This window comes from Dermochelys coriacea, chromosome 5 (genome assembly GCF_009764565.3).
Source record: "Dermochelys coriacea isolate rDerCor1 chromosome 5, rDerCor1.pri.v4, whole genome shotgun sequence".
In the NCBI taxonomy this organism is placed as follows: Eukaryota; Metazoa; Chordata; order Testudines; family Dermochelyidae; genus Dermochelys; species Dermochelys coriacea.
Genome location: NC_050072.1, coordinates 56,843,569 through 56,856,034, shown reverse-complemented (window position 1 = coordinate 56,856,034; position 12,466 = coordinate 56,843,569). Strand labels below are relative to the sequence as shown.

The following is a 12,466-nucleotide window of genomic DNA, read 5'->3' as shown; positions in this document are numbered from 1 at the left end:
TTTCGTCCATCCCATTGCCAGAAATGGGACACAGTGAAAATGTTAGTACTAGGAGATGGTTATTAGCAGAGAGCCGGCTCTGCTATCATTAAAGTTGAGTATCACTTTGTTTAAATGGGACTATTCTAAAGGCTATTTTACATGACAATACTTATTCAGATTGTCATGTAATCTGTAGTACACCCTGGGGGTGCTGCAAAGTGTTAGTGATTCAGATTTGGGGTCACCTTAGCCAGGGATTCCTGATATACTGCTCCCTAAAAAACCACTATTTTAAAATAAAATTCTTGTAGCTTTCTACAGACACCTGGGGCTCAAATATGGCTCTAATTATCTCACAGCTGATTTCAGTCAGTTGGCCTTTTTCTCAGCTAGTGCACAGTACTCATTGCCCCCCTTCTGAAAGGCAAAACTGAATTACTAACCTGACAGTTTGGCAAGTTAGATTGGGATGGAAAAAATGCCAAGCCAAACAGATTGAAATGTGAATGTTCAACAAAACTAGGGTGCTATTAAAGCAAGTGAGTTTCCAGGCAGTGTGTTGTCACAGTAATGAGGTCGCTCAAGGAGACGTGCTGTAGTCCCTGAACCTGAGCTGCACCTATGCACTAAGTTAGAGCCTACATTTGGCAGTTTTCAGGAAAGTATCTTGTGCACATTACTTACTCTCTGCCTACATTGTGTTTTTTGAAGTTTTGCCCCAAGACCAACATTTCTAGTTTTTAAATTGCTCTAAAATCCATATGCTGAGTCTCATTTTACTTCAGAAATACTGTCAAAAAATTAGCATTGGTTAAATAAGGGAAGATGAAAGACAGTTAGCATAACATAATCATGTTTCCAGAACAATGGAACTCAGTGTGATAAAAAGAAAGCAAGTCACTAGATCATTTGGTCAAGAGTTCCCCGATATTCAGTCATCCTAATACAACTGTTCATAACATTCATTCTTTTGTTGTTGTTGTTGCAGAGTGAAGGGATGGAGTGGAAGGAGAATTTACAGTAGTGAAGGGGAATGAGGGGTGTATGTCAGAGCAGTGCACATGGAGGTTGAAAGGAGGGTTTAGGAGTGGGGAGAATACAGGAAGAGGGGTTTGGGGCTGCAGTAAGGGGAAGGGGGATTGAGATAAATAGGAAGGGTGATAGGAGAGGTGAGTAAGGAGAGGGAAGTTGGGAGGGAAGGCATGTGCTGGGAGTGGTTTAGGAGTGGAAGGCTATGAGTCCTTCTCCCTGACATCCACATCTGAACCAGGATCCCTGGTTCCCTGACTCACTGGCAGGAACGAACACCTCTCCCTGCACCTTCTTCCTATGGGTGAGCCAGGAATGGGGGCCCTTGCCAACTTGCATGTTCTGTTCTAAAGTGTTCTGTAGCATTTGTAAGAGTGTAGAGTTCTAGTATGTGTGTTGTTGGTGGACTGAGGCTTCACTCAAATAGGGCTGAATTAAATTGCATCCTGGGGGTAGCATGTATCCCAAACTTTGTATTTCCTTGCTTTTAGGGGTTAAGTTTAGTCACTCTCCACATTGTGGAAGGGAATGAGGTACCACTGGACAATTTTATGTTTCTCGGCATTTAATTATGAAACAAAATTAAAATACTATTTGAAGGCAAAACAAAAGTTTAAGTAATTTGTGATTGTTACTAGACCAGCAGTTCTCAAACTGTGGGTCGAGACCCCAAAGTGGGTCGTGACTCCGTTTTAATGGGGTCACCAGGGCTGTCTTAGATTTGCTGGGGCCTTGGTCTGAGCCCCACCACCCAGGGCCCAAGCCCCACCGCCTGGGGCCAAAGCCGAAGACCGAGGGCTTCAGGTTACAGGCCCCTTACCTGGTGCTGAAGCTCTTGGGCTTTGGCCTCCCCACCCAGAGCACTGGGGCTTGGGCTTTGGCCCCCCCACCCGGAGCAGCAGAGCTCAGGCTTTGGTCCCCCCTCCTGGGGTCATGCAGTAATTTTTGTTGTCAGAAAGGAGTCGCAGTGCAATGAAGTTTTAGGCCCCCTCTACTAGACCAATCATGTTCAGATTAGCAGGGCATATTTTACAGGCTCTTAAAACGAGACTGTGGTTAAGCCAGAAACATAGGCTTTATCTATTTCTTCTGCTGATGCCTGAATATTAGAAAATTTAACCATGAGAATGATAACAAAAAGACCAATCAAGCCAATTAAAATATTTTTTGGGCAAACAGTGTTCAAAGCCATGCAGCAACATGAAATATTAAAGATATAATTCAGCAAGAATGGCCAGTAGTCTGGCCTGGAAGATATAGTGAGCACAGTGACATATTAAGGTAACTCATTTCAAATATTGTACCAATAACACGTATTCAAAGTCTGAAGTGCATAGTCACCTGAGATGATATTGAACATCCTTGGGTTCAGGATGGCAGGACAAATCAGTCGGAGAAAAACGAAGCCACTGAAAGGGGAGAAAAGTGTTTTATTCGATAATTTAGTTTTTGTATTTAGCGTAAAACTGTATATTCATTTAAGGTGGTGTGGAAATAGTAATCTTTTTAAAACAGTTTAACTAGTCATCTTAGATGCTGTGAATATGTTTGTTAATTAAAAATATCTTGCTATTATCACACCTGCAGTGAAGACTGATCTCACTCTTAAGCTGGGCCAGATCTATATGCTTGTGCACGGGTTTCTGAGCTCCCGATGCTTGTTTTGGGGAAAGCACATGACTAAGGCAGACAGCACCTTCCAAAGCACAACATGGCCTTTAGCCATGAAAGCCTGGCTTTCCCATCCAAAGCTGAATATTTCAGCTCAGTATTGGTCAGTTCAGCATCCAAGTAAATCAGTATTGACACTGAGTGTTCTGGAACATTGTTATTGGTGCATCCAGTCTTTCTTGTGGCCATCACTGCTTCAACCACCAAACTTTCGTTTGGAGCATAGAAGAAATGCTGTGTTGCTACCTCTACAATATCAGATGACTCCTTACATTAAGTTGATTCTCCCTTGTCCACTTTGCAGCCCAAGATCTTAGGTCCAAGGTCAAACAATTGAGGAAAAACTGTGTTGCTAATCAAAACCACTAAGTCCATAGACATTCCTCCAAAGGCATTCCTTAGTCCCTCTACTATCGGGTCCCTAGTGATGAAGCCTATCTAAATAACATTTCTTTTTTTTTTTCCCCCCTCCAGTTTTGGTTCTAGTTTTTCAACTACTATGAATGTTTCTGCTATTATCCATACCAATTTGTTTTTCTAAATTACAAGGAAGCAACTGAGCTCCTCTGAAACATAATGAACTGGCAAATCTGACAAGTGCTGCATTTCCTAGGACAGTTCTCTTTGCAGCAATGTGGAAAAGGAATCCTTTTCCTAATGTCTCCCTTCAGCCCTACATTTCTCTGCCTTAAATCCCAGAGTTCCATAAAGAACAAAGCAGTAGAAAAGAGTCAAAGTAAAAAGAAAAGAGTCAAAGTTCCCAGTCAAAAGTATTAAAATGGATCTGAGAACAGAGAATAACTTCCCTTAGCTTTGAGTCAGCACTTAACCATGCAAATGGTTGAGATTTTTGACCTCTGCAGACAACTGAGATTTACATTTCTGTAGCCACCTGTCTAGCAAAGGAAGATTTTCCCAACCTACAGAGAACTGCAAACAGCTGCTTTCATATATTTTAATCAGAAGAGGATCAGTAATAATTTTCTTTCACAGTCTAAAGCAGAGCTTTCCCCTTAAGTCTGCTATCTTGATCAGTTACCCCAAAGCACATTAAAGGTGATATTGTGTTAGTGCACAGGCCAAGACATTAAAACATCTGTGCAAAACTATTGCTGTGCCTGTTTTAACCCTTGGAGACAGTTTATACATCCTGATAAACAATCATTTGTCTGGCAGTTTAGAAAATGCCTTGTAAAATGTAAGCAATAACAAAACTATAGTGAATCTGTGTGTTTGATTAAGAAACTCTCTTTTGTATTTTACAATCTTAAGTGGACCAGTCTTAAATAGACTGCACTGCATTACTACATAGCCTACTGAGAGGTAATAAGTTAATTTTCTGATATCCACAAACATTATCACAATGCAGTTATATTGTTTCAAAGGCATATCAGTCTCATGTCTCTTTTCATACCCAACTATAGGATATTATCCTCTTTAAATATGTGAAAAGGAAAGTAACACAACAATTTGAATTTACTTGCATTATTTGGAAGTTTTAAAATCCAATATTCAATGTCATGCATTACAGATGCTGAAATTACTAGGCATTGCAAGCTAAACTAACTAGTGTACTAACAATGTGTGTCACTTCCTCAATACAAGACCTTTTTTTTCCTGAACTTTTATAACATGCAAACAAATGAAATGACAAGCAGCTTACCTAACAACCCTGGTTCTCATTGTGGTATTGGTTGGCCACTTGTGTTGGACAGACTTCTGCAAACACCCATAAATGTATCTCAGTGTCCTGTCAAAATAGTAGAGTTAATAGCCTTGACACATTAAGCAATTTTAAAATATTTATTGCCATAAATAAATGTGCACTTACAAATACCGTAGAAAGCCTTTCACCAACATAAGATTACATCTGTGTATACTTTGTACAGGTAGTTTGTCAGCATTTGTATCACTGCTTTCAAGCAGGGCTTCATTTTGTCAAAGAACAAATGGGATTGATTAAAGACTAATGTTTTTAATTCTTATTCGTTTGTGTTTCATCCATTAAAAATTAATTATATGAAAGGTTTAATTTGGTGAATGGAACTTCCATTTAAATTCAATGGGACCTACAGATGTGCTTAAAAGTAATCACATCAGGATGTTAGCCTTCTCCCAAGAAGAACACCTGAGAACAAAGTGGAGTCTTCCAGGCAAATACTTCCAGTCTGTTACATACATATTGGAGAATTACAGTTCCTTGGAGGAGACACAGCACAACATGGCAGCTGAAACTATCACTAACACACACAAAACATTTCAGTGGTATCTGACCACGGATAAATACAGGACCCTGCTTATGATTTATTAATTGTTAGTGATGCAGTGAACTAATAAACTGATTAAAGAAGATAAAACGCACAAAATGCTGACAACTTTAGATAAGTTGATTTACAATTAAACCATGGAGTAAGTGCAGGGTTTTAAATTTGAAGTAGAACTTGTGTTATGACTATCTCTAGTTTAAATTAGTGGTCTCAAAAGGCTAAAACTATACCTCTTATTTAAACTTTCAGCACTGGTGATCAATACAGATGTTTTCATAGTAAAAGTGTCATCTCACCACATGCACATAGTTTTAGTGATGCCATAATGTCCCTTTTTTCAGCAGGAAGAGGTGGGGAAAAGGTTGTGTTCAATTCAGCCACTTTATAATTGGTCTCTAGTTTCTAGTCCCCCCATAGCAGCCTGAGAATCCCTGCCTCCATGATGGGAACACAGAATTTTGCCACTTTTATCCCTCCTTACCCCAACCAGTTTTTCCCTTACTAGTTATAATGGTACTCTTCCTCCAATAAGGAAGGTAGAAAAGTTACCACCGTTTAATAGCTAATTCATGCACGAGCTGGCAAGAGGCACTTGTGCAGCAAATAGAATTCAACCCTTAGCATACACTGTTTTGCTTTTCCCTGTCATGCAGAGGCAATTTGGTATGTGCTCAGACACAGCCCCAAAAACTGAGGAAATTAATCTTACAATAGATGAGCAGAGGGCATGCTGCTACATCAATTTTTGTAAGAAACAAAGATAGTTATGCAAAATGAAATTTCTGATCGAATCTGAACAGCTATTTATACAAAGCACTAACTTACGGAGGCAATATTTCTGCAGCCATGAATATTTTCTCCACCAATTCAGAAAGTATGCTCAGCAGATGAGTTAAGTTAGTGTTCACATCTTCATTTTTTTCTAACTTTGAAGGATTTAGCTACAAAAAAGAAAAATCAGCATGTTAAGTGAAGTTTCTTTTCTAAAATACCAACAGATTTAGGCACCTACAAGATTAATTAAATATTAAAGATTTGAGGCAAAAATTTGATTTGATTTGTGGTAAAGCCTTGTGCTGCCGTACATAAGCCTCAGGGCTGTGGAGCCTCTTGGGACTTATGCTTCAATGCTGGCAGGCAAACAAAAACGTGGAGGGGCAACACTCTTGAGTTCAAACAGTGTGCACAATGCTAAGTATAAAAACATTCAATATCCATTTTTTTAAACTCAAAATTTATTTTAATTCATTGGAGATTGGTTCACTGATCCTTTATACTTTATACTTAAGTCTTGGGTGAAAAGAGGAAACTAGTAGGGTAGGTTTAAATAAACTTGCATTGATAAGCAAAAAAAATCAGTAATTAATTCAATGAAGTTTTAAATAAAAAATTACTTCAAAAACTGACTCCAATCACTCCTTGAATTGACCAGAAATTCTCAAAATCAGGACAGAGATGAGCTATCCCTTTAGAATAATCTATAATGAAAGAACAATTGCTCCAATTTTTAAAAAAATCCTTAAAATTTACATTAAAAAGCAGAGCTGTGCACATTTTTCAAATACATTTTTAGGAAGAGTACCAAATATAGAAAGCACTTTCATGAGAAGTTCTATTTCTAATTCCTGGGATTTCTGATGTAATCAGAATTTAGTTTCAGAAAGGTTAAAGCTAGTAATTTAGACAAAATATGGAACATCTGAACAACCCCTACTCAATAATCTTTTCTTCAACAATGCCAAGTGTTTCAGAACATAATTAGATATATCCAAGTTCTCACCTCACAAGACTGCTTGCTTTCCATTATCTTTAAAATAGAGTCTTTCAGCGCATGATGAACAAAACTTGTTGCTGTAGCTTTCATATACTGTTCCATAAGAGTGCTTGCCAGCGTGGTAGCACGAAATAAGGTTGTAGCTTCATCTGAAGAAATAATATTTTACCATTATGAAATAAATATGTAACTTCATTTCATTTTAAAGGATGAATGGAGGGGGAAGAAAAAAATTGCCACATGCAAGTGTTATGTACACCTAATAGTTGGATTTATTCACAAAGTGGGAAAAGTAGGTGCTAGACTATAATTTTCTCTCCGACATTTTAGTAAATGAAATTTAGAATTAACATATTTGTACTGTACCTTCCATGCTTATTTCCCTGTCATTTAGTGTTCGTAAGAGCAATGACTCAAGCTTTTCATGAAGAAAAATCTTCAGTAAAATGCCAGCCAATAGTGTTCGGTCCTGTCCACATACATGTGATAAGGCATAGACTACATGCAGCTCCTTCTGTAGTATAAGCTAAAAAGAAAAATTAAACCTTGTAACATTAAGAATTCTAGTATACCACAGCTTCAGACAAACTGACAAGAGGAGCCTATTCCCGCGAAGATATCACTATATATTGCTTGGTGAGTAGTGCATTAACAATTTCATAAAGGGTGTATAATTAAGATCAGCCTCGAAATACAAAACACATTAGCCTTTGTACACTGTTAAACTGCCAGGCTGGACAATTACTTTAATTTAATGGGTTCTATTTTAAATGTTTTAATTTTGCATGTTAAATAACTTTCAAGGAAAATTAAACTGTCAAAGTAACTTAATACCTCTTTAAACTCACTGTACTCGTCTTCTGGCATGATTTTCTCCATAGAATAGCGTGCTCGGACACGCAGAGATCCTGGTTCAATACCCTTTAACGGTATGTGGGAACTCAGCTGAAACCATTCATCTGTTGCATGTCCTTTCTGTAACCGGTTTAACTGACAACGCATGAACACTTAAAGAAAAACATTGTTCAGAATAAGTTACTTGCAGCAAGGATGGCATTAGTATTAAATATAAAATATTAATTTACTGCAAGTGCACTTATCTCATTCACTGCATTTTACTGTTATTAGTTAATGAATGAAACAGAAGTTAGAATGTCATACTTCTACTCTGGTAAATTACACCTTTAATAAACCCCTGCAGATTGGAGTCTAAGTAAGAGTAATACTTAGAATCTGTTACCTGTTCAAACCACTATACAGGCATTAACAAATTCATGCTCATCATCCATATAAAAGGGGGAGAAAGGAAGGAGAAGTGAATTGCTCAAAGTTACACAGTGAATCAGTGAGAGTTAGAATTAAAACTCTAGACATCTTGATTCTCATCCTGTGCTCATTCCTCCACATTGTTCATTCTAACATTGCTTTACTTAGCTGTTAAGCAGGACAAACTTTCTCCCCCCCTCTCTAAAACAAAATCAGCATAACACAATGGATGTCACACATCTAATTTTTATTATTTTTAGGATTAAATTAAACATTCACTTAAAACCAGACTGAGATGCTAAAGTTAGAAAATTATCTTTTTTTTAATAAAAGAAATAAGACACTTCACACTAAGTGTTTCTCTTCAGGTAATCATTGTGGTCCCTAGTTTCTATGATTTCACCCAGATTATTTATATTGTATCATAGTAATATCTGGTAATCCTAATCAAGGATCAGAGTCCCACCATGCCAAGTACTATAAACAGTGAAGACAAAGGGGTCCCTTCCCACATGTATCTGACAGCCTAGGTGAATTTCAAAAGTCAGTCCAAGAATGGTAAAATCATTAAAAGGTGAAAGAATGAGTCTTTGTACAGTGCCTAGCATAACAGCCTTGGTCCATGACTGGGGCTTTTAGGCACTATCTTAATATGAATAATAAATTATACCATCACCTAAGAAGTCATGCAAGGAACATAACTAATCAATAGAACTAAAACAGAGCAATGACCTTTACCAGTCCATCCACTGCCAGTCACACCCCACAGCAACTAACTCCTTGACCTGGCAGCTTGGTAGAAAGATGCAGCACCTTTCCTACTGGCTGATTACTTCAAGAATGAGTGCTGGCTGTTCTGAAAAGGCAATTCCTCACTGACAGGCCTCAAGAGACACTAGGTGAAGGTAACATCCTATATAAATACTCCTGTGAAGTTTTAAGAGGCATAGCCCAAGTTTCAAGTCATTTTGTTTGTCAGATTGCCTGGACCTGCCAGGCAGTGTCTGTTTCTTTTTCTCTCTCATTATGAGATGTCTATTTTTCCACGGTAAACACCTTGGGAAACAAGCTTGTCATCTTACTTCTCTGCCAAACATAATGCATACAGATGGTGCTATGTAACGTAAGTAATAATAATAATAATAATAATAATAATAATAATCATGTGCCATCAATTTGCCTAATTTTTGGAGCACTATGTCAAGGTAACAGGACAGAATACTATCACCTCCACTGTGCATCCTTTGGGACCTTCCAGTGGCAATGCTAGTACTCATTGGCCTTGATATGGGTTGATATGGGATAATCCAACTCAGGCAGGTAATGGGTGAGATGCTTCATCTTCTAGTTGACTAGTTGCCTACTGCAAGCGTGAATGGGTTATCTCTTTGGGCTAGGTAAGCACAATCCTCTACTTACATGAATCTTGGATTTTCAAGAATATTTTCCCCCAAAATGCAGAGTCTAAATTTTAATGCCTTCACACGTCATTTGGTTCAATATTCATTTTTTTTGTTTTGCTGATGCACAAATGTTATTATTGTCAGGTGAGGTGCACAGGTACATTACCTTACTTGATAGGAACAGTGAGTAATAAGGCTTTATTCTGAAGTTTCTCTCTTTTTTTTTTAATTGTGATAGCATTTCCAAGCTAGAACATCTCCCCAGCTCAAACTTTAAATACTACAGCCCTGATGCTTATACTTAAAATCCAAGTGAAAGACATGACCAGAGGGACTGCAGAGCAGTTGCTGTCTATCACACAATATGTGTTAATTAGCCTTAAAGGAAAATAAATGCATCCTACTTAGCAACAATTGCTAAGAATGGTGTGATTTGTAGAGACCATACTGGATCACTGTACTGAACAACAGGCTACTGTTAGTGAAAAGGAAATGTATTCCTTTCCAGTCTATCCTTTTACGATGAAACACTAACAATTGATTTTTCTATACATAAAAATAGTGTATGCCATCTTCATCCCAGTGAAAACACAAGATGACAGTTATTTTAAAGGATTTGTGTATCTAGCTCTCTAAATAGTTCATCTCCTACTGAGCTTATTCCTGACCTGAAGTTTTTAATCTTTCGATGATAATCCTTACCAAAAGCAATTATGACAGAGCATTGTAGCTTTCAGTGGGGAACAAGCAGAAGATGAAGTTTAGCAACACATTTTATTAGTTTAGATTTTTCAAGGATCAGTACAGAACTCTTTTTTTTTTAAGCCAGCCATATTATGTTTACATGCTACATATAGATTTTAAACACAAATTGGTGTCAGAAAAATACAGAAAATATGTATTGACTAAAAAGAATGGTTCCCCAATCAAATGTTTTGCAAAATTATTTATGAATACATTATAGGCTCTTTAAAAGAGAACATAACTATGAAATTGTGTGTAATGAATATTCATAATGTGCAATCTCCAAAAACAAAACAAATACTAAAACACTATCCTGAAACAACACTAACCTTTTGACACATACTGTTGTGCCCTATGGCAGGAGAATTAAAACATTGAAAAAACTGTATCAGTTTCTTAGCCTTGTAACTTCCAACAGTTCAAGATAAGGGGCCAGATCTTGGCCCCTCAGTCTGATTTTCACTGCTGGAAAAACAGTCTTAACTGGTTGACTAGGGATTTTTTTAGTACAAAGAAAAACACAAATGGAATAGAACCAGCAGTACATAACTCACACTTTAGCATAGGGAGCATTTTAGTGGAATGACTGGGGAAAAGTGAGGTGATAGGAGCACCGCTGTCCTCCAGTGATGCCTAGACTCCAAAATTGCTGCCTGGCAGTTTGGCACAAAGTCTGTGAGAGAGACTGAAAGCTTCTTTGGGAAAATATATTTATACTGCACATAGTAAGTGCTTAATAAGGGGAAATTATTTAGTGGTAATGTGAGGTAAGACAGTCTCTTATTCCCCATCCTAAATAAAAGCACTAGTATGCTATAAGAGTCCATCTACTAGGAAGCAAGAAAAACTGTCAATCATCCTGTCCTTCGTAAGGAGAGGTTCTACTCACCTCTCTGAGATTAGATACTTCCTCCTTGCCCTAAAAAAGAGGGAAGAGAAGACTACAGAAAACCAAATTATCTTTAAATAAGTTTCACATGTTGAAAGTCATACCTTCAACAGTTCGCCTAGCAGTCAGGGATATGGTCTGGGTAAAGAATACCCTGTCAGTTACTGATAAGACTATCATCCTTGTCTGTGAGAAGAGATATACACAGGGAAAAGGGCAATATAGAAAATTATCTCTACCAGGGGAGAGAAAAGGGAAGGTGGCTTACAGATGATTTGAGTTATGGGACAGAATTCACTGGAATTAGAATTTTTTTTGTCTCAATTTTTTTTTTTGCTTTTATTTCTCTCAAATAGCTGCTCCTTATTATGGAGGACAGGAACCTGTTACTTTTCTCACTGTTCCAATACCATATCCATGCTCTAAAAGCCAGCATGGAAATGCCACCTTACCTGTTGGGTGGGCCTCAAAGGAGACATCCCAAAGATACCTCCAGATGGTGAATCATAGCATTTGCAACTCAGGTAATCTACTATTGCTCAGGTCCAAAGAAGAACCTTGGAAATCAACTCAAAGGGGGGGGGGGGGGCTTATGATTTCCTGAGACTCTCAGAGAAGCATTCACCTAGTTGTCACAGAAATCAGGAGCAAAGCCACAGACTCAGTAGGAAGTGAAGACTTTTAATTAAGGGTACCACCTAAAGGATAATAGGGTGATATTTAATATCCATCATGGATTTGACAAGAACAAATCATGCCAAACCAACCTAATTTCCGTCTTTGACAGGGTCACTGGCCTAGTGGATAGGGGGAAGCAAAGAAATTATATATCTTGAATTTAATAAGGCTTTTGACACAGTCCCACATGATACTCTCAAAAGCAAATTAGGGAAAAGTGGTTTAGATGAAATTAGTATAAGGTGAGTGCACAACTGCTTGAAAGACCATATTCAAAAAGTAGCTATTGTGACAGGGTCAGGCCAGCTGGCTAAGGAAGAGTGATAGAAGGGAGATATATTAGCCCCAGGTTAGTAGGTCCCTTTTCCCTGGGTAAGGTGACAGGGAAGGTTCCAGAACAATCAGGAACTTTCTGGAAACAATTAAGGCAGACAGGCTGATTAGAACACCTGCAGCCAATCAAGAAGCTGCTAGAATCAATTAAGGCAGGCTAATCAGGGCACCTGGGTTTAAAAAGGAGCTCACTTCAGTTTGTGATGTGTGTAAGAGAAGCTGGGCGCAAGAAACAGAGTGAGAAGGCGTACTATTGGAAGACTGAGAAGTACAAGCGTTATCAATCAGGAGGAAGGTCCTGTGGTGAGAATAAAGAAGGTGTTGGGAGGAGGCAATGGGGAAGTAGCTCAGGGAGTTGTAGCTGTCACACAGCTACAATCCACAGGGCCCTGGGCTGGCACCCGAAGTAGAGGACAGGCCCGGGTTCCCC

The 12,466-nt window shown here is 38.3% G+C and overlaps 1 protein-coding gene across 2 annotated transcripts in view; it reads right to left on the bottom strand.

Annotated features, from left to right (window-relative positions):
- The window catches only part of RASA1 (RAS p21 protein activator 1), a 126,533-nt gene that overhangs the window by 14,504 nt on the left and 99,563 nt on the right, over positions 1-12,466 (bottom strand). For both annotated transcript variants that reach the window (XR_006281782.1, XM_038401509.2), the window contains exons 16-21: positions 7,558-7,730; positions 7,090-7,249; positions 6,730-6,872; positions 5,775-5,890; positions 4,346-4,432; positions 2,353-2,420 (exon numbers count right to left, since the gene is read on the bottom strand). Coding sequence is in view for 1 of the 2 variants with exons in the window: in XM_038401509.2 (XP_038257437.1) it covers positions 2,353-2,420; positions 4,346-4,432; positions 5,775-5,890; positions 6,730-6,872; positions 7,090-7,249; positions 7,558-7,730 (747 nt within the window). In the remaining variant the exon portion in view is untranslated. The remainder of the gene's footprint in view (positions 1-2,352; positions 2,421-4,345; positions 4,433-5,774; positions 5,891-6,729; positions 6,873-7,089; positions 7,250-7,557; positions 7,731-12,466) is intronic.